Source organism: Haliotis rufescens, unplaced genomic scaffold (assembly GCF_023055435.1).
Source record: "Haliotis rufescens isolate VD_foot unplaced genomic scaffold, xgHalRufe1.0.p SCAF_16, whole genome shotgun sequence".
NCBI lineage: Eukaryota > Metazoa > Mollusca > Gastropoda > Lepetellida > Haliotidae > Haliotis > Haliotis rufescens.
Window position 1 is genome coordinate 18,313,387 of NW_025963846.1, and position 22,506 is coordinate 18,335,892.

At 42.1% G+C, this 22,506-nt stretch overlaps 1 protein-coding gene across 1 annotated transcript; it reads right to left on the reverse strand.

Annotated features, from left to right (window-relative positions):
* Positions 1-670: 670 nt before the first annotated feature.
* On the reverse strand, positions 671-22,200 carry LOC124121475 (alpha-aminoadipic semialdehyde synthase, mitochondrial-like). Its single transcript, XM_046484487.2, has 13 exons — positions 22,010-22,200; positions 20,563-20,672; positions 19,375-19,504; positions 14,620-14,730; positions 13,830-13,938; positions 12,317-12,393; positions 12,106-12,169; positions 10,487-10,654; positions 7,499-7,594; positions 6,641-6,753; positions 5,352-5,446; positions 4,577-4,753; positions 671-2,722 (listed from the first exon to the last, which is right to left on the reverse strand). The coding sequence occupies exons 2-13, from the start codon at positions 20,660-20,662 to the stop codon at positions 2,616-2,618; spliced, it is 1,347 nt and encodes a 448-aa protein (XP_046340443.2). The 5' UTR covers positions 20,663-20,672; positions 22,010-22,200; the 3' UTR covers positions 671-2,615.
* Between the last annotated feature and the right edge of the window lie 306 nt (positions 22,201-22,506).

Genomic DNA, 22,506 nt, shown 5'->3' on the forward strand with positions numbered 1-22,506 from the left:
TCCTGCTTGAGCATATATACAGAGCCTTGTTGTGTTTAAGGCTCTATGGTCCGTGATCCCGTGTTTCAGATCGACAACCCACTCAAAACACTGGACTTTACCCATGCCGCTTCACTAATAAATATATCTGCTAACACCAAAGAGTTCGCGTTTTATTTACCCATGATAGAATACAGTATTTTCAGTGCAGACCTAAGTTGCCTGTGGAATAAACGCGGATTTACACAGTGTGCACACCGCTTTTTACGTTAAGGCCAATACCCCCATAAACGCATAGAATATTGAAAAAAATGGGCAGTTGGAGCTGCCAGTTTGAAACTGAACGCCCCTCGGGAGAAACGTTTCGGACCCTCAGATTGACTTGTGCTGTCGATCTAGAGTGAATGAGTATGGTTTTACGCCGCTTTTAGCAATATTCCAGCAATATCATGGCGGGGGACACCAGAAATGGGCTTCACACATTGTACCCATGTCGGGAATCGAACCCGGGTCTTCAGCGTGACGAGCTAACGCTTAAACCACTAGGCTACCCGACCGCCCCTGTCGATCTAGAAGAATACGATACAGCACAGTATCATGAATATGAACATCTGCTTGGGGTACATACAACAAACACACGACGACAATCTCCCTGTAAGTTTATTAAAACTGAATATATTAATTTGTGTATATAAAATATATATTAAATTTATTTCGGTGTATATGATAATTCTACTAAACTGAGGGGCTAAAGAAAGTATACCAAGTTTTTTTTTTTTATGTAAATGAAACTGTTGTTCAATTTGATTATGTCTTTTTAACCATCACTCATTCCTGCACCAGTTTGTAAAATGTAATCTGTGGCTGTGTAATTGTGTATGAAATAAATTGTTTCGAAGGAGACTTGGTAAAATATGTATTGATTTTCAAAGATTTGTTGTATAAGCTTGTGTGTACTTGATTAGGTCACGTCATTGTGCTAGGAACAAGGCATATCCTGCACGACTAAAGTTTCAATCTCCGTGTACCGGTGCTTTTCATAAAGAACTGTGTTTAAAAATAGAAACCACTTTGAAATAAATAAACCTGGTCAAAAATAATCTGGAAAGCAATAAAACGGTTTGACCTATCAAAATGTTAAAGATAATATCTTAGTACCCTTGAATAGGAAAGCAACTTTAAATTAATAAAAAAAATGTTTTTTCATATACATATAAACAAATTAAAAGCTTGAGAAGTTACACATTCTGTATTTTGGTGTCCTTTTTTTTTATTATTCCACTTTTTTTGTCGTACAGCATTTCATACATATTAATGTTCATACAGCGATTCTTAAAACAACAACAGAATCATACATCATGGGGGCATATGAACTCAGATAATTCAGTATTTGAGTTGATATGGTTACAAAAATAGTTTGTGGCAACTGGACCAAAACTTCACAAACTTATTGTAGTTACAGTTAGAGTAAGCTATCGCTTTAGTTATAAAGTAGTAATTTCCGAACTCTCTCGTATTTTGGTGTCTTGTTTGGAGTATCGATTGATTAGTTTTTACAAATTTTTTTATCTACACTAGTGAGTGAGTGAGTAACAATTAATGTAACCTTGGAGAGTACAGTAATGAATGAGTGAGTGAGTATGGTTTTACGCCGCTTTTACCAATATTCCAGCAATATCACGGCGGGGGACACCAGAAATGGGCTTCACACATTGTACCCATGTGGGGAATCGAACCCGGATCTTCGGCGTGACGAGCGAACGCTTTAACCACTAGGCTACCCCACCGCCCCTTTATCTACACTAAGTGTGTCGGGTTAGTCTTATATTTTCATCTAAACCGACGGGCAAAAAAGACTTCTCACTGAAATATCGTTTTTCCATTAAAATCACAATGACTGAATGTGATATAGTACAAATGCGGGCGACACGGGTGCACATATCGCAAGAACCCTTTGCCGCTCCAGACGAACGATATCAACACTTTTCTAACGTTACAGACGTTACGTTATCCGTACGATTGTTGGTACGTGGAATAGTATTATGATACTGACCCCATGTCGATGTCGATGTCTCAAAATGCAATGCGCAAGAACTGTACGACGTTACCAGCGACGTGACTGGCAGACGGTACTCTTCATGGACGAACGTCTCGTCACTCTGCATCGGGTTGATCAAAGACGTATATACGTCTTTGGGTTGATGGAACAGTCCGCGCGTACAGCATCTTCCCGAGGCAAGATCTCGGGAAGATGCGTGTACAGACGAAGAGGGCAACCTCTCGCGCCGGGATGCATCCAAGAGGTCCTCCCATATGGAGGAGTTGGTGTGATGTTATGGGGAGGCATTTGCAATGACCCTAGTGACCATAAATGGTATACTGAACTTTCAAGGAAAATGTAATCAAGTTATCAAGCCAGTTGCATTGCTATTTATACGTGGACGGCCGCAGGAGACGGACACACTCGTGGTTAGTCACCCGGAAACAACATTAACAGGAACAATTTCAGTTTTACAAGTTTCGACAACAAGAACGATATACGTGTTTGTTTTCCCTTTTCTGACATTAAAACACGATGATAAGTTTTTTTATGCCCAAGAGTGTCTACTGAATGGGTTTACTGAAATAACTTTAAATCATTTTCTCTCAACAAAGGCAATCCCCTTTTTCTCCATCTCCGCCAGTAGAGGTTTGTAGACGCTGGGGGTAATCGGCATCACGATTCCTCGCTCAGTTATCTCCCCTGGAACATATACAGCATTGAGTGAGCAATGGTAACTTATATTATAAAATTTGCTTCACACATTATACCCAGTAGGGAAAATTGCTAAGCGTGGCATTAAATACCCATTCATTGCTTGTGTTCAGCGCCGCTCTGAAAAAAATATTTTAGTTTTATCACATAAACAACTTATATCAGCTTGATGTTCGCGGATGCCTAAAGTGATGCAGGTCGTACATGTTTATGACTTTAGCGAAACGTATGTGCATGGGGACGTTGTCACAATCGTGGAGAATCTTGGATTCGAACTCACGATTAACCTGGAGGATCCTTGCATGGATAAGGGCTGTAACTCTGAACAGACAGTTTCGGCACCATAGCCCACTGCAAACAAGTTCCACTGTTGGTCCCCACAACCAGCTTAGGGATTTTAGTCAACAGGTGGCGGCCAAATAATGTTGCACAAATCTGTCTAGTCCTGCACCATGACCGTGGAATATATTTATTTTATCTAAAAAAATAATCTAGATATGCATACAAAAGCAAGTCTAGCCAGCTCAAGCTAGCTCTATTCCACTCTGAAATCAGCATAGGAATTTATTTTTTTTTAGAGTCAAGAAGGATATTGTGTAATATAAGATTTCAGAGACTAAATGTTAGTCTAAAATCTGTCCCGTATATGGTTTAGGGTGCGCACATCTGTTGTGGCCTGGGAGGAGCTTATTTGAAGATGTGACACTATCTTCCGCAAAACTAGTTGATGTCTACGAACGCATGTCATTGCGTCATCGCTGCCATTACGATGTTTCAGTCACAGCTGTCACTACTCGGCAGAGTGAGTGAGTGAGTATGGTTTTACGCCGCTTTTAGCAATATTCCAGCAATATCACGGCGGGGGACACCAGAAAAGGGCTTCACACATTGTACCCATGTCGGGAATCGAACCCGGGTCTTCGGCGTGACGAGCGAACGCTTTAACCACTAGGCTACCCGACCGCCCCACTACTCGGCAGAGGTACGATGTACTTTCGTGTTTTGGTGAGAAGCAGTGCGAGCGAAACAAGTTTCACGCGGTCACATAAGCTCCGTCCCCTCATGAATTTAAGTACATCTAAGACCATTGTAGGTTTAAGGGCTCTACACACTTCAATGAAAATAAACACAGAGACATATCTACACATCGAAAGTTTTGGGTGATAAAATTACTGATGTTACTTTAAGCAAGACACACTTAACGTAGTCGGTATTTGTTCATTCGATACCGAGGACCAATGAATGCTGTGTTTAGTTTTGTCCAATCGCAGCCTACGATACATCAACCACCGCCCGTCTACTCGTTTTGGTCCATTCGTGACCAACTCGTGTTATTCCGGGACAAGTCAAATAGCGACTCGTGCCCCTTTCGTAGCCATTTTAGCGACCGGGTTCCGTCTTAGCGCAAACGGGCATACCTAAAACAATTGTTATTTCGTTGCGTGATGGTTCACACATTTTCCCCATATATTATATATATTTCAGATGCAGTTTAAAGCACAGCTGGGCGTGCGGAATTATACAGTATGATTGAACACATTTAACTGTGTCTTTGGTATATTTTAAGATGCAAGAAATATGTAAAATCAAAAATTATTTCTGAGGGATTATTTGACGAAGAACTTAAAGCCATACGCGCATTCTGATTGGTTTGTCGTATTTTCGCACATAACATTCATCGATAGGGGGACGAGTCTTCTTGGAGGCTACGGAAAGAGGCGGGTGGTGACGAATGGTTTTGGTCATCTTGACAGGAGACCAGTCAACACAATCCAAAGAAGATGGTGTTCCTGTCAGTTATTGCGCCTAATGTTTCCGAATCAAAACGGTCAACCCAGTTACCATTCAGTATCAACCTGACCGCACTGGATAAACAATGGCCGACGATTTTGGCCATGCCAGTGTGCTTTCCGGCATCCCCGTACACTGTCAGACCCAACTTCCGGGTCTCGCTTGAGCCGTCGGGGAAACTTCCGGTAACCGTCATAACCAACAGGCCCACGTCGCGTTCATCCGGCCCTGGAACAATTATAAGACATAAACAGCGGACCTGAGTTCATGCAATGTAACCAAACGACGCCCCAACGCGGAGGAATCTCTAAATTCTCTCATTCCAGCTATATAATGGTGAACTGTAAAGTGTCGAGACTGGAGAAGATAATCCCGTGATTGATATTATGAGCAATGATCCACGTCATTGGGATACGTTGCTACGGCATCAAAAGAGTCACCGAGCTTGAACACCCGTTGGCCTCGTACGTGAGTGAGTATGGTGTTACGCCGCTTTTAGCAATATTCCAGCAATTTCACGACGGGGGACACCAGAAATGGGCTTCACACATGTAACCCGTGTGGAGAATCGAACCCGGGCTTTCGGCGTGACGTCGCCTCTTACGACCTGCGCATTTGTTGATGGGGACCTATTATAACCCGGAAATTTCCACTGAGCTAAAGTATAGGTCTGACCTGTGAAACAGACATTATCTCTGTTAGATGATGGTGGGAATTAATTGCTGGACAAATAACAGTGTCTTTTAAATGACATGAATCAAACTCTCTAGGTCTGCCATTTTCTCTGAGCCGAGTGCCTCTTAAACATACAATTGCCGGAACATACCCATCATGAAGTCGCGCCGTTTTTCCATGTAGCAAACGAAGGTGTCAAATGGGGTCCCTTTCGGTTCAATATCTTCAGCTCCAAGAAAACCAAGTCTACAAAAAGTAATTAATAAGGTTAAAGTGAAGTTCATTCAAATAACATTTGAAATGTCCTACATTTGTCACGTATTGTTCACTGTCATGGGAAGCTATTGTGTCATACTGTCAGAGCTTCCGGAGATTTATGACATTGAAAACAGAATTTTTTAATAAGATAAATATATTAAGTGGGTAAGTTTAACGCTGCTCTGAACAATATTTCAGTTATATCCCGGCGTGTCAGACTGACGTTGGAGGATAGCCCCAAAGTGATCTTCGACCCTACCGCTTTGGTAAAACCAATGAGGGCCGGTATGGGGCTGACAAACCTAGAAACATAATCAGAAGTTTCTGGCACACCAAAGGGATACAACTCTTAGAGTTACCGCGCCTTGAACGACAGTGCTTCCTGATATATATCGTTGAATCCGATCCTTAATCAACGTATACTAGTACTATATCCTATCAACGTTCACACATGTGAACAAGTAAGTGTGCTAAACTAGTTGAACGACAATAAACAAGGGCATACAATTCTGACTATTGACTGAATGCATAGCTAACTGCATTCGCCACAACTTTCTCCGTAACCATCTATCCGAAACAAGGGAGTTAACTGACTGTAAAAGTCCAGTTTCCCCCCTTGTCGAACTAGGCGGGAATTTCTGGGCCCGATAGTGGCACCACCAGTGGCTATTACGAGTTATGTCCCTCCTATGTCCGTCCTATTGACCAATCAGATTCCACCTCTCACTTCACTTGCAGTTTGCTTGAAACAAAATGGTGGCGTCCAGTCACGACGATCTGATCTAATCAAGATCTTTATTGTAATTTTACGCGTCTTACTTCTCGAAGGGCATTAACTCACTTGATCATGACTTGATTAGAAACTTGAAACGATTTGGAAAATATCTGTTGACGCCGAGTTTGTGGTACACATGCTTTAGGAATCCTGCAATCGACCGAAATCTGCACGGCAGTTGACGAACCGGATGTCGATTTCGTTACGCGATTTTGATTGGGCTATGCAAAGACTCGTTAGTCCAGCCAAAAAATACCTCCATAATTCTAGTCTAGTTCGGCAAGGATGGAAACCGGACCTTGTCTTCTGTCCCGGGCTGATACGAGTGGGAACACATGGGGTAATTTACATCTTAAATGTAAAAGAACTACTGAACATTGGGATAAGACGAGGCCACGAGAACTTACTTTTGGACGATGTCTAACTGGTCTCTTCCTCCTAGTTTGTCCTTGACCTTCAACTTCAGGATTTCATCTTTGACATTATAGTTCAATCCCAGCTCGTGGCAAATATAGTTTCTCTACGAAAAATAAAATAATCATATTGCAGTGAAAAAGTGTACATACTGACATTATCAATGAAATATGATAATTTGCGATTGGATTCATGTTTTTGTTAGTTGAGGAGCAACTGCACTAACTTGTTTATCCAGAATGTGTTGTGCTATATGATTTTACCTAGGATTAATTAAATACAGCTCAATTCAGGTCAAAGACATGGATCTCAAACAGCACGTAGGCATGCTAAAAGACAGGTTTGTTACAATGTAGTGGAAGTTAGCGATAGTTTCGTAACCGTTCATGTTTAGAAATTACATTATATTTGACGATTATGTAAATTGGTCTAAAACATCAGCACTCACAAATTGTGTTGGAAAAAGACCAAGAAATCCTAAACTGCCGTGTTTTTAACAGTATATCGAGTACTGGTTCAGCAGCGTTACAACTGCGCTAAGTGGTTATGGTTATCCCTTGCTAGGGTTGTCTTGTGTAACGGGGCCTTGACTGTCTACAAATAATTCACCTGCAATCATCCATGAAAAGGGGCGGTCGGGTAGCCTAGTGGTTAAAGCGTTCGCTCGTCACGCCAAAGCCCGGGTTCGATTCCCGAGATTGGTACAATGTGTGAAGCCCCTTTCTGGTGTCCCCCGCCGTGATATTGCTGGAATATTGCTAAAAGCGGCGTAAAACCTCACTCAATCACTCATCCAAGAAAGGCTCATATGAAATACTAACAAAGCAAATGTATGTCACTATATTGCGTACCCACGTGACTCCTCTTGCGCCTGTGCGCAGTAGATCGTGGGTGGAGGTACGGTAAAGGCCAAGTTTCATCAAGCTCAGTATACTGGCACAGAACCCCTGAGAAGGAAACATAACTGGATTATCATAAACATTATTGAACAGCACCGAGTGGGGATTCCGGGTTAGATTAGGTCCCCAGCAACCTCTGCTGGTCGTAAGAGACAACTTGATGGATCTGCGGTCAGACTGGGTGACTCGGCTGATTGCGCCATTCGTCACCACTCGCCTCTTTCCGTAACCTCCAAGAAGACTCGTCCCCCTATCGATGAATGTTATGTGCGAAAATACGACCAACCAATCAGAATGCGCGTATGGCTTCAAGTTCTTCGTCAAATAATCCCTCAGAAATAATTTTTGATTTTACATATTTCTTGCATCTTAAAATATACCAAAGACACAGTTAAATGTGTTCAATCATACTGTATAATTCCGCACGCCCAGATGTGCTTTAAACTGCATCTGAAATATATATAATAAATGGGGAAAATGTGTGAACCATCACGCAACGAAATAACAATTGTTTTAGGTATGCCCGTTTGCGCTAAGACGAAACCCGGTCGCTAAAATGGCTACGAAATGGGCACGAGTCGCTATTTGACTTGTCCCGGAATAACACGAGTTGGTCACGAATGCTGATTGCGCGTCATCGTTTCCAATGGCGTGGGACTTAGCTCATGATGTGAATCACTGGCTTGTCGGGTCCAGAATGGAATATTTACAGCCCGTCGTCAAATAGCTGAAGTATTTCTGCAGCTTTTAACAACAACAACAAAAAACAGCAATGTAACGTGTTCGTGAGCTACCTGTGAAGATCCGGGTTAGAATTTATCTTCAGCAACTCATGCTTGCCGTAAGAGGCAACTAACGGATCGGGTGGTCAGGCTCGCTGCATGTCATCGTATCCCAATTGCGTAGATCGATGCTCATGATGTCTGGTGCAAACTCGATTAGTTACTGAGCGCCGTCATATATATAGCCGGTTTTACGTTTATACCTCCCTAAACGCAAATAATAACAATACCCGTACGTTCACATGTGCTTGGATGAATTTTGACGGCAACGCGTTCGGTTCCGTTTGGCGCAGTCAAATGAACAGGTAACATTGTGTACGCAATTAGTGTACTTCCCGATTGCTCCATACAAATGATTCGTTAACACGGACGATGTTTCTGGCAAATGGTAACTGCGGTACAGTTACACCCCGTCAATCCGTACCCCGTTTTGCCCATATTACACTACGACGAAGAATATCCCGAATCACCCCGAATAAGTAATGTTCGATGTTCGTAAATAAATCACAATTATTTCTTGAAGTTCCTAAATGAATCTTATTTGATTCCTAAACATTCATACAGTTCGCGGGAGTTCGTCGAGTCGGCGAGAAAGTGTTTGTTTGTTGAAGGGTCGCCGAATTGCAATTTCGTGGCTGTATCGTAATCCATTCGTAATTCATTCTTATGTTCCGTAACAGCTTCGTAATCGATTCTTTTGCATTCTTGGCTATTCTTAGCGATTCGTGGCTTCCAAAATGTCTTGTCCTCAACCCGAAACCATCCCGAAACAGCCACGAATGTCCCGAGTCAACTACGAATCATGTAAGAATTAAGTAAGAACAACATTCGGCATATTCGTAACTTAGTCGTAGGCGATTCCTACAATTCGTGCATGATACATATGTAGCGGCCATAAAATGTCCGAGTCCCGTGATGGGATTCGAACCACGGACCTTCTGATCAGAAGTCGGAAGCCTTGTCCACATGACCAAAGAGGTTAACCCCGTCAGCAAGCTGACAGGGTAAGGATGTCATCTGTGGGATGACTCCACGACCCCTGCTACATACTCCCCCGTCAACAAAAGGAACGTCCCGCTCTGCACAGTAGGGTACTGAGGCTTATTTTACTCAAATTAAATATGAACGTGCTCAGCCCCACGTTGGGCGCCAATGTAGCAGCCATAAAATTTCCGAGTCCCGTGATGGGATTGGAACCACGGACCTTCTGATCCGAGGTCGGACGCCTTGTCCACATGACCAAAGAGGTTAACCCCGTCAGCAAGCTGACAAGGTAAGGATGTCATCAGTGGGATGACTTAACCCATTCCTGGCATTCCTCATTTTTTTCAACCCGATTAGCCACGAAAGTTTACATTATTGGCCGAATCATCACGAATTTCGAAAGTTTCCGATTCGGGGTGATTCGGGATATTCGTGGTCGTAGTGAAAGGGGGGTAATTCCGCCTTGGGTGCACCCTTACTGGAATGTATATATATATATAGCGACGAGGAGCCATGTCCATGAATCCAAATTTAACTGGAAACCGTCTTGATTGACAGGGTTTCAATATACCACAACGATCTGCAGATATCCGGATCGGGGACGACAACTTAGCGGTATACAGCGCAAACATATCATTCGTGACCCACTCGTGCCAGTCCGAGACAAGCCGAATGGAGAGGTACGGACAGGGGTACTTGTAGGGTTATAGAAATATCCGATTGTTGATGAATGCAATATATATAATACTCGTCTATTTCCTTCACTATTCGGCTTGTCCCGAAGGATATTCGAGTGGTTTCGATGTGACAATCAGGTTGTCAGCTGCTTCCTACAGCCGGATGCTGAGGATCAGTCCTAACTTCTCGTATTCGTACCTTTCCGTTGCCTCGGCTTGCCGGAGTGACGACAGATGGCGTGAATGTCTACAGACCTCTCCACGGAACCCTTGAATTTCCAGAGTAACATCCACGGATATCCACTATTATTGACACAGAGCATACACGAGGCCATTGGTCGTAAAGGAAATCATCGAGCCACATCAAAAGGCTGGAAGACCTAAAGTAACACGTAACCTGATAACGTCACACGACATTAGTGAACTACCATAACAACATTTTTACTAAACGTGTTTCATCTCAGCCCTGTTGATGGAGTTTCCCGAGATGTACGTACCCTGTATCTCATAGATCCCTTGAAGAATGTGTGGACTGTCTCTATTCCGTAGAGGGGGAGAAGCCTGGGGTTGAATCCGTAGGGAAAGCTCTCCAGTTTGAAGCCCTGGCCAATGTCGATGTCCTGCGCAGATTCCATAACGGCAGTCCCTGCTGGGAGCTCCGTCATCTGTGGGTGAGGAGTAGAGGTGTCAGTGTCGACACAGTGCTTTAGACCACGATAACAACCCGATGTTTCACGAGTTATCTCAAGAAACGTTATATACCTTAAAGCTGATTGGATGTTGATTGGATGATCTTGGTATTATCTCTAAGGACTGGGTTTAATTTCTGGGAGAGAAAAATCAACATCTGTTGACAATTGAAGAGCTTAGAGCTAAAAGGGGCAAAATGCACTTTGGCCCTTTTTGCATATTATTGCATAAATAACATCTATGAGTTCTTGTCTACCTGTACAAAAAATATTGTATGTTTTCATTGATTCATTGAAATATAGCTACTTAAAATTCTATAAAAGGGCCAAAGTCAAGTTTCAAAAGGGCCAAAGTCACTTTGTTAGATTTTGGCTCTTTAAGCTCTCATTTCCGTGTGTGGTTGAGACTGGTTGTCTGAGAGAGATTTTGAGAGTTTGGAACCTTTTATCATATTTCAACTATTTCAACAAAGTTGGCATTAGTTTAAATCATTAAAAGTACTTCAATAGCATGTGTTTGTACTTTTAGTAGTAGTTTATCAATCAATCTCACATGGTAAATCTCATGCAAATGCCTGAGGGTTATAGATTTATAGATTTATATCTCTGCTGTCAGAATGCATTAATGTCTAGGAATTTATCGGTGAAAAAAAAGTTCATTAATATGCATAATATGATGTGTTTTCATCACTTTTCTCAAAACAGACTCCACATGACATTAGCCCTTATGGCTCTAAGCTCTTCAATTGTGTCAGATGTCATGAAAAGACTTAACTATGGAATACTACAAGGGACATGGTCGCGTTGTCACACTGTCGCCCTTCCAAACACAAGCAAAAAAAGTGTCAAAATTAACCAAAGCGCGACAATGCGACAATGGTCATTTGTCGCATTGTCGCATTTTGAATAATCTTTTTTATTTCACCAAAGCGCGACAATGCGACAACGCGACATTTTTCAAGGTCAAAATATGTCGCGTTGTCGCCCTTTTCGATTAATGGTGCGCATGCGTAGTAAGTGAATTAATCTACGCATGCGCTGAAATGGTTATACTCCTTTTCAAATTCCTCTGGTCTTTTGTTAGTTCCAATGGTTCTAAAAACAAAGTAGCAAACGTCATTCAGAAAATATCGTCACTATGATGCATCATCGGTTGAGGTTGATGGTCGAGGTTACTCGTCAGATAAACGTCAACAAGAATTGTTACGATAACAATTTGAGTCGTGTGGTCTCAATGCGTCTAGGATCATGATCAAACTTACCAGAGGTCACATTGCAAAACAAAGCGCAAATTTACCTCATGAATATTTGGTTTTGCTTCATGAAAATATACATCTTCTTTTTCTGGTCTATGTAAATTCGGGCGAATATTTAGCATCTTTCTCAATTGTGCGTAGTCGCAAAATCGTCTATGGTTTCGATTTTACCTTTCCGTTTTTCAGATAGGCGCTTGCCTTTGTGTACTTCCATAGGGCGTTTCTGGGGCACCAGCTGAAACACAACAGTCATATACTACTCAAAAGAAGTTAAAGAACAACCCGATTCTATCATTTTACTATTTTCAGTTAATCTGTCTTGCCAAGAGTGAATGAATTGAATTTTACGCCGTCTTGACATGCCAAACTGTGATCAGCTTACCTGAATTTGTACTTGAGAGGATTGTTTGCGCATTCCGGAGCCGGAAGAGCTCCGCCCAACAGTTCATAGGAAGTCACCTTAAGGAGAAAATTATAATTATTTTCTTAAGACGTGTGGAAACTTACTTTGAGGGAATGCTTCCTCACCCCTTAAAAGACAACTGCATTCGTATTGCTTGTCACTTAATTGTTAGGATCGCTAGCCGTCGCAAGCTCATTAAAATCAGATCTTAGTTCTCGCTACCGCTGAACAAAGATCTGAGGACACCCCATTACGGATTACGTCAGACTGACCTTGTGCGAACTTTGACCGACCAATGGAATGACTGACAAGAAGTCGACCTTAGCCAACAAGAAGGTAGCTTTTTCGTGCTTCACGGCACTAATTTCAAATTGGCGACTACGCGTCGAAACATATTTATAAAATTCTGAAAAAAAAATATTAAAAAATTTGAAACCTGAACAAAATAACATTCTGGAATGGCTAATAGATAGTCTAAATTGTATGCATTCAGTCGTTAAGCCCGTAACTATCGTTCGGAATATCCCATGTTAAAGTTTTCGAGGTTGCATGATTCGAAATCACATTCGGACTGTCACTTTCATGATGTGGTAAGCGACGTCCTGATTGATCGGATGTAAGGTCGTTCTATTAGCCATTCAAGAATGTTCATCATTTGCTTGATAACGGTGTTAGAATCTACACCGAAACGTCGCCCAGTTGTAATAAAGAAGTTCATCCATAACAATTTTGTCTTAGTTAAGGTCGTTCTGACGTGACCCCTTATGGGATATCCTCTTTGTTTAGCGGTAGCGAGAACTAAGATATTCTTTTAATGAGATTGGTGCCGTCGTTATTCAAATTTGATTTTAATCATCTTTTGAGTAATAATGTAAGAATGTGGTAATGTAAATTATAAATAGTAGAAGTAGGGGTAGGGGTAGGGGTTTCAGTTGTAGTGTAGAGGTAAATATGTTTACGTCATGTCCAAACTCAAAGTTCAATTGGTGTTGAGCGAGCATGGTGATACACCACGCCTCAGAATACGGGCGGATCTGGGATGGCACGGATCAATGAAGCCTTGCACGGAAGAAGAACAAGTACAGATAGTATTGGCTGTAGTCCTGACGTCACACGTAGTGATACTGAGAGCACGTGCAGTAGCTTGTATAGAATGACGGTAGTAGTGGGGAAGGAATAGTAGTAGCAGCAGCAACAGTAGCTGTGGCAGTTGTAGGGTGTTGTAGTTGTGCAGCATCAGCAGCAGTAGTAGTTGTAGCAGTAGTATTAGTAGTAATAGTAGAGTAGCAGTAGTAAAAGTAGCCGCAGCAGCAGCAATAATAATGATAACAGCAGGAGCAGCAACAGTAGTAGTAGTAGCAGCAGCACCAGCAGTAGTAGTAGTGTTGATGTATGAGTAGTGCGGCAGCAGTAGTAGTGATAGTATTAGCAGTAGTAGTAATTGTAGCAGTAGTAGTAGTAATAGTAGTAGTAATAATGGTGTACGCCATACCGTTCCTCCTCTTCGCTTGATGTCATCGAAAGTTCTCGTGGCGCCCATATGATCCATGCCAGGGTTGATGCCCAACTCACACAGGACCGTCAGACCGGCATCCGACGCTCTACAACAAACCGTTGGCTTCTACAAACACATGTATTCCATACGTGTCTCCAAGCACAGGAGCTTCCTAAACTAGGACTACAACTAATCTATGTCATCTCACTGTGCACCAGGGCAGTGGGAGGGGTGGGGGGTGTTCTTGATTCGTCTGTAAACATGGATTAACGCCATTGTCGCACAGCCCGTCCCTGGTGTTGCCTGGCCCACAACCTTCACATGACTACTTGCGGGCGATATACATGCGGTTTTAACGGTAGATGTTGAAATTTGCCTTAATTCCTGTTATTGTACAGAATTCTCTTGCGCAGAATAGGAAATGAACTTGTGTTGGGTGTAAAGGGCCCATAAAATGTGTAAGTATATTGACCAAATACATAAGTAACAACATGTAAATCATAACTAGCAATGCTATAACAAATGTAAATGGTGTAAAAGGGTAAAATTGCATGTTGAAAAGGTTGATGTGTGTATCACCTACACCGTGACGCCATTGAAAGTAATAAAACCGATAATTTTTAATTACGTTTAAGAAATATATTTGATTGCAACACAGCGAGATCTTACACCATCTTACACGAGGCTGGTGCTGGCATACCAAGAATCACACACCACGATCATAGGATTCTGGCACCCGCAAGACACGCAACTCCGTATATCAAGAAATGATACCGTCTGGCCTTACTCCTTGTGTAGCTTCTGTACTTCCGGGTCAACATAACAGGGGGCCACAAGGTGCTTCTTGAGCGACACACAGGCCCGGACAATGTCTGGTACCAAGGACACGTGCACCAAACTGAAACACAATACACGTCCATCATCTGACGATATAGGCTGTTATGAAAGGCAAATAACACTAACATCAGTGGATATGACAAATAAATGTTTTTAATAACACTTATATCAGCTGCTACGACAGACAAATAACACTTATATAACATGATATGACAGACAAATTACACTTACATCAGCTGATATGACAGACAAATAACACTTATATAAACCAGATATGACAGACAAATTACACTTACATCAGCTGATATGACAGACAAATAACACTTATATAAACCTGATATGACAGACAAATACACTTACATCAGCTGCTATGACAGATAAATACAATGTGTAAGTATATTGACCAAATATAACTGACATGCTAGACAAATAACACTTACAGCAGCTGATATGCCAAATACATACACTTAGATAACCTGATATGACAGACAATAAAACACTTATATCAGTTATGACAAAAAAATCCCACTTACATCAGCTGCTATGGCAGACAAATTACACTGGTGTGTATGACAGACACAGACAAAAAAAGCACTGTATAAACTGATGTGGCTATTACATTAGAGGAATAGAAAGCTAAATGACATATCTTCTTATCTTGCATCCTTTCATAAAATATTATGTGTCAGCATTCTCCACACTCTGGAGCACAGAGCACAGGAGTACACCATCTGCAGTGACGCCGAACCCACGACACCGTAGCAGTACACGAGTGTATTCACGGTATGCAGAAAAACCTTAAAGCTACGATCACACCAAAGTAGTTCTATCCTGTTCTACCCCGTTCTAAACAAAATACTAGAACGGGCTGTGATCACGGTTGACGCGTAGTTTGGCGTAAAATACGATGCTAGTTCGTTCATAAGCAATCCTCAATACGTCTATCTCGTTCTTAGCCAGTATGCTGTCCGTTTGTATCCAGTTCAGATCGTGTAAAAGTGTCCGTTCACCTCATGCCGACAACGTTTCGAAGCAGTTCGAGCACGTCCGTAGCCATTCTGAACCCGTTCTAAACCAGTTCAACCTCGTTCTACCTCGTTCACAATACGTCCAAGCCAGTTCTAACTAATTCCTAACCCGACCAACTCGTTCGCAATACGTCCTCATCTCGTCCCAAGTGCGTGTGTATTCGCGCCCTGGCCCGGCCCGTCCTGGCCCGACTCCTATGGATACCGAGCGCGTTGTAGCCAGTCTTCATTCAAGTTCAGGGCTCCGAGCTGTGCACATCATGCCCCCAAAGAGAAGTCGACCCGGTCGGTGTGCACACGTACTGATATTTATGTCCGAACGTCGTAACACGTCCAGTAGGTTCGAAGTACGGCACTTCCGTTCAAAGTGAGGCATTTACGTTCGTAATACGTCTTTCTCGTTTTAAGTACGTTGTCAATCCGTCTAATTGCAGAACGGGGTGGTAGGGGGATAAAATTTTGAGCAGACTCAAAATTCCAGAGCACCCTCCCCGTCCGAGCCCGTCCATGAAGTTCGTAAAAAGACTGTCAATATTTGCTACTACGTCCACTACTTATACACGTCATACACAGTTGGAACCCGTTCGACAACATTTTCACGAAAGTATTTGAGAACTAGTTTGGTGTGATGGGGGTTGAACGTTCTTGACTGTCCTGGACTGGCGGATCATTCTAGCGTATAAAATGAATGTTGTTGAAGAAATGCTAGGACAAGAAAACTTGAAAAACCTCTTTTCTTTCATTGCTTTACTGAACTTTCCGCTACATACATCGGTTCACACAACTTGATCATTGTTATATCCGTGGGAAAGCAGGTTTCTGGGAGAAGTACTAGTCGGCTCTGTTAGAGGCATTGAAACTCAAATTTTCAGTTGAGTGAGCTTGTGAGCTGTGTAAGCATTTTGATAGCCGGCACACTGAAACACCATGCCGGAGTTGAACATTGATACCGAGTTTACAGTACACTGACTCCAAGCCGACCAGTCCGTGTATGATATTGTTCTTGTAGAAATACATACATAATGCTATTGTCAATACTGTAACTATATTTCGAAAGTTGCATGTAACGTAATGAAATTTGGCCAAATATGCCCTTCCATAGAGGCCACATAGAAGTCCAGAGATGGAAACGTTACCTTAGCATTATATCTGGATATGTCCTGAGAAAACTGATATGTCATTTTCTTAAAGATTACGTTCATCGTTATAACTTCTGACTAAATATCCATGAACGTTCATTTCCTTACTGACCACCATAACCGTCAACCAGCGCGTTCAGTAACTGATACGTGATATTTTGTCCTAGGGGTATGTATCGGGGTACAAGAGCTGATTTTAGTAACAATGCGTGATATTCAGTTGTCCATTAAATGGATATTATTTATACACACTGAAAACGTGCTCAGCTTACACACTGTGGCAGCCAACATTAGGCCTTACATTTGATTTTGCTTAGTTTACAGATCCAAAGACATTAAGAATTGGAAATCGAGAACAAAATAGATACAATCAGAATGAAAAGTTTTATTTTTACCACCGACGGGAGAAGATCGCTTTAACAAAAATAAAATAATCAAAGGCTTTTGTATAAAACATCATTTGCTTCGGCTGGGATGCATGGAGTATCTTATTTTCTACCAGATACAAGGACATGGCTTACTGTCTCACGTGTCCACCTTGGCGATGTAGAATTTCCTCGGTTGTCGCGTTAATGTTAAACCCTTTAATCAACTGTCAGACCAACCAATACTTAACACTGAAATGCCGTTTTATAAAGACCCAAACCAGACAATATTTCTATTTTTATTCACCTACCACATATCAAACTTAAAGGTCCTGCACGATGCTATTGTTTTCGACCTACATGTACCGAATAAATGTTTCACAATCAAAATCCGTACTGAACATGGTATCATTCAATACATTATATCTTGGAATAATCCAGACTTCAGCTAGACATACCAGTACTGTTTTCCTGTGTGTATGAAATATCTTGAATGTCACAGAAAAAGAGTGTAAAAACACAAGTTCAAACGTTGCCCGACAATGCGCTGTGCAGAAAATAATATACGTTCACGGAACCTTTTTTAAAGAAAATGCGAATAAGTGAAAAACACGTGCCGCTTGGGCAGCCGAAACTACACGTGAAATAAGTTTATGTAAATGATACGTACGGCGTGTCAGACACTCACACTGATAAAGATCCACCACCGAAATGCCACGATCCGAACCCGATCAACGCCAGCGGGGCCTGGGTATGATACAGATGGGAGCCACCTATGCCCACGTTGCTAGAACTTTTGGTTGCTCCCGTATTGCTGTAACTAACCTGATGCAACGTCTCGGACAGACCGGACAGACATCAGACAGACATACCAGTACTGTTTTCCTGTGTGTATCAAATAACCTGATGCAGCGTCTCAGACAGACCGGACAGACATCAGACAGACCAAGAACAAGCAGGCCTATGAAGACCGGTACTTGCGTACTTTGCATCTCCGGAATTGGTTCCTGACAGCGACGTCATCAGCGACGAATGACTTAGGACATATGCTAAGTCGACAGACGGCGGCAAGGCGACTCAGGGCTCAAGGAATAAGGGCTTACAGACAGTAAAGTGGACAGTTATTGACAGCGCAACATCGTCGACAAAGATTGAGATGAGCCCGGACTGCACGTCGTTGGCAGCGATGTGATTGGCAGAGGGCCGTCTTCACTGATGAAAGTCTGGTCTGTCTGTTCAGAGCTGAGGTCGTGCCGTTTGGTGGAGGGGGTGTTATGGTGCGGGAAGAATTTGTGGGCAGTAGATTTGACAGCTCATCCTTACAAGGATGCCATTCTTCGTCTGACTGTCCTACCATTTCTGGAACAACTGCCACGTGGTGTCCTTATCAGCATGAAAACGCCAGGTCCGATACAGCCACAATCGTACAGAACGTTCTTGCAGGCAACAAACTCGACGTGTTACGTGTTATGCTGCAATAAATATCTTTATTGTGGTAGTTTGTCATTTCGTTTGTTTGTCGGAGATGAAATTTCGACTATTTTCCTTAACTGATCAACCAGGTCGTCTGCTATGGTAGTACTCTTTGTGAAGCCATTCGAAATAGAAAAAGCGATCTGGTTGGGTATCCCTTTTTCTTCACAAGGGACATAACTCGTGTTCTACACCGGATGGCGCCACGATCGAGCTAAGTAAAGTAGGCCTGAAATGGGAAGGGTGAAACTAGGCTTTGCTATAGGCTGGAGGGCACACATGCCGAGGGAAGATACGTTCAGGAATACGAGTGGTTGATAGCATGAGCAACGATCCTTGCCGTCAGGGTACGATGACACACAACAACCAAGGTTACACATTCTATCCCCCTGTTCTCATTGGTCAGCTCTTCCGACAAGCATTGGCCTATTGCTCCAGGTGTCAACGGGAAGTACATGACTGTTGCTTGACGCCTCTTATCAGCACTAGCTATTTGACGGTGGACACACAATTGATTGACATGAGTACCCCCCCCCCCCCCCCCCCCCCCCTCAACCCTTCAGTCGGAGTCACCAAGGCCTGGCCACCCGATTCATTTATGTCGGATCTCGCTACACGCAGTGCTGTAGATGTATTACTCCCGGAATCCCCACGGTGTTCCGTCAGTGGGGCAGAATGATGACGTGAACTATCTGACTACCTGACAACGATGTCGTGTTCGGCGATGAGCCTGTCTCTGGCATTCTTGTCCTGTACGATGTCCACGCATTCCAGCCTTGCTCCCGGACAAAACTGATGAACTTGCTCCAAATTCAATATACCCCTGCTTGCTGAAATTGGAAAATAGAGATGCTGTATCAAGGAATTTAAATTATTTATAATCAATTTGGCACTTTGAAAGTGAGATTTGGTTTTAGTGAATACTTGAAAACATACATTTTTCTGGTTTATCAGTAATATACATATTTAAAAACAACAACAACAAAACAAAACACCCAGCATATCAAGCATACATTAAACCCGAGCATAAATCAGTTTTAACATTTGCGGAAAGATTTTACAATCTATAACACGGCATTGTTCTAAATATGCCTGGCATTAATATTTTTTAAAATACCTGACCAATATACAATGGTACCAATTAATCTACATTCCACTTACTTGAAAAGAGCAAAGAATCCCAACATTTCTATAAAACACTTATAAAAAAACGTACATGTATTGCAGTAAAGACCAATATTACCCAAAGTAGGAAACCAATTGTGAACATGAAATCTTTAAAACGATCGAAAGCATCATAATCTAATTCTATATAGAGGCCACGAAAAGCAAATAAACTAGAATGGTTCCAGAACCAGTTAAATGAAGCAAACGAGTGGGTTAGCGAGTTACATCCAAGGCCTATGAGCTTGGTGTAGAGACTTGGTCCTAGACATTTACCGATGTTGTTAAAACTACGAACACGAGTACGGTGCACTCGGATCCACTCGGCTTATTCCGCTGCCTACCGAATGGAGTAAGATACCGATAGAAAAGGGATCGTAACATGTCTAAGGAAAGCAACCCTGCCGAGGAAGTTGCCGTTCTTTTGGTCCAATGTCCCATGTTATTTATCTAAGCGGTTAATATGTTTTAACAATATTTATTGTGCATGTTGATGAAGAGAGGGCGTTCCCAACTAACTACTGTTTGTATATACATGTATGTTTACAATACCAGTTTCGAGGCTTTTGAGTTGTCAAGTTGTTTTTAAAGTCACGCCGATCCGTTCTCCAACATGGTTCCACGGAGGGCAGCCTATTCCTATTGTCCCTACGTGACATAGCGGCGTATGACATGTACTCTCTCAAATACCATCAACAGCATTTATGATACGTGATTCTCTTACCTGCAGTGACGTGCACGTCCTTCTCCCCGGCCAAGTCCTCGTACACCGGCCCCGACACTCTACCGGCCCCCAGCACCAACACTCGTCGCTGTGTAGACATTCTTTGTTATCTGCAAGGAACAAAATCCAGCTTCCACTGTGACAAAGTTAATTGATTCGGTTGATTCGTTGATTCAAATATAGTATTTAGCATTCGTTGTAACCACCCGACTGTCATTGTATTACGTTTATTGATTCGGATCCAAACACAGTGTAGAGAATATTTAACATTCACTGTGATAACCTGATTCTCCTTGTAACATGTTCATTGATTCAAATGCAAACACAGTGTAGAGATATTTAACATTCATTGTGACAACATGATTCTCCTTGTAACACGTTCATTGATTTAGTTGCAAACAAAGTATAGAGAATATTTAACATTCATTGTGACAACATGATTCTCCTTGTAACATGTTCATTGATTCAAATGCAAACACAGTGTAGAGATATTTAACATTCATTGTGACAACCTGATTCTCCTTGTAACACGTTCATTGATTCAAATGCAAACACAGTGTAGAGATATTTAACATTCATTGTGACAACCTGATTCTCCTTGTAACACGTTCATTGATTCAAATGCAAACACAGTGTAGAGATATTTAACATTCATTGTGACAACCTGATTCTCACATCCTGGGGACACCAGAAATGGGCTTCACACATAGTACCCATGTCGGGAATCGAACCCGGGTCTTCGGCGTGACGAGCGAACGCTTTAACCACTAGGCTACCCGACCGCCCCTATAATTTTACTGGGGCGGTCGGGTAGCCTAATGGTTAAAGCGTTCGCCCGTCATGGGTACAATGTGTGAAGCCCATTTCTGGTGTCCCCCGCGTGATATTGCTGGAATATTGCTAAAAGCGGCGTAAAACCATACTCACTCACTTATAATTTTACTCGCTCAACATTTTAAAGTTAACTTTTTAAAATATTTAATTTACATTTCATTTTTTCATTCTTTCCGTGAGATAAGTGTCATATTTGAATTGTTTAATAGGCATTACTTAGAAGTTGACGGATGACAAGGTAGACACAATTTTATGGATAACAACTTCTTTGATACTGTAAAAAGCGACGTTTCGGTATAGATCCGGTATAGAGACATTGTACAGAATATATAGTAGGTGGAAAATTAACAGTATCAACAATTGCATACATCAGTGGGATAACACGAGTAAGTGTTTATAATAGGGGGATAATACTGTCACAACACGATGGACAGAGAACACAATGGTGGAAGCCAATGGGACATTAAGCCAATTAAACAGGACAAGTGATAGTAGGGATCTATACCGAAACGTCGCTTTTTACAGTATTTAACGAAGATGAAAAATTGTGTCTACCTAAGTGTCATACTTGACAAGACAATGTGGATATATATATATATCTTTATCAACTTACGGCGTCAGTGACGGGATGTCGGATGTGATCAGGAGGATGCAGATATTAGTTGTGAAGAATGTCAACCCTGGAGGTTTATATAGTAGTCACCTGAAGAACATACACACGGGGGCGCGTTCATCGACTCAATACAACAGACAGAATATAATCTTAGTTATATACACGATATGTCTACACACCTTGACAGACCTACCCTTCCATATCTTCGTCTCTACATTTCTGTCGTCATATGATTAGCATATGAAAAAGCTTTGTATGTTTCAATAACTTAAAGGCCCCCTGTTTCTGACTGAGAAGGTATAAAATTCTAAAGATGTTTTTTCTGGTCTGATAAACAAGCGGAGAATGTTCATTTGCACCTTACTTCGTGCGTCAGTCGCATCATCCATGACGACGACGAGTGATCCGCGGTTCATTCGAGGACGACGACCACGTGTGTCGTATTAAAACAAACTAGCAAAAAGTGAGGTCGTCGTCCTTCGAATATTTTAATCCGC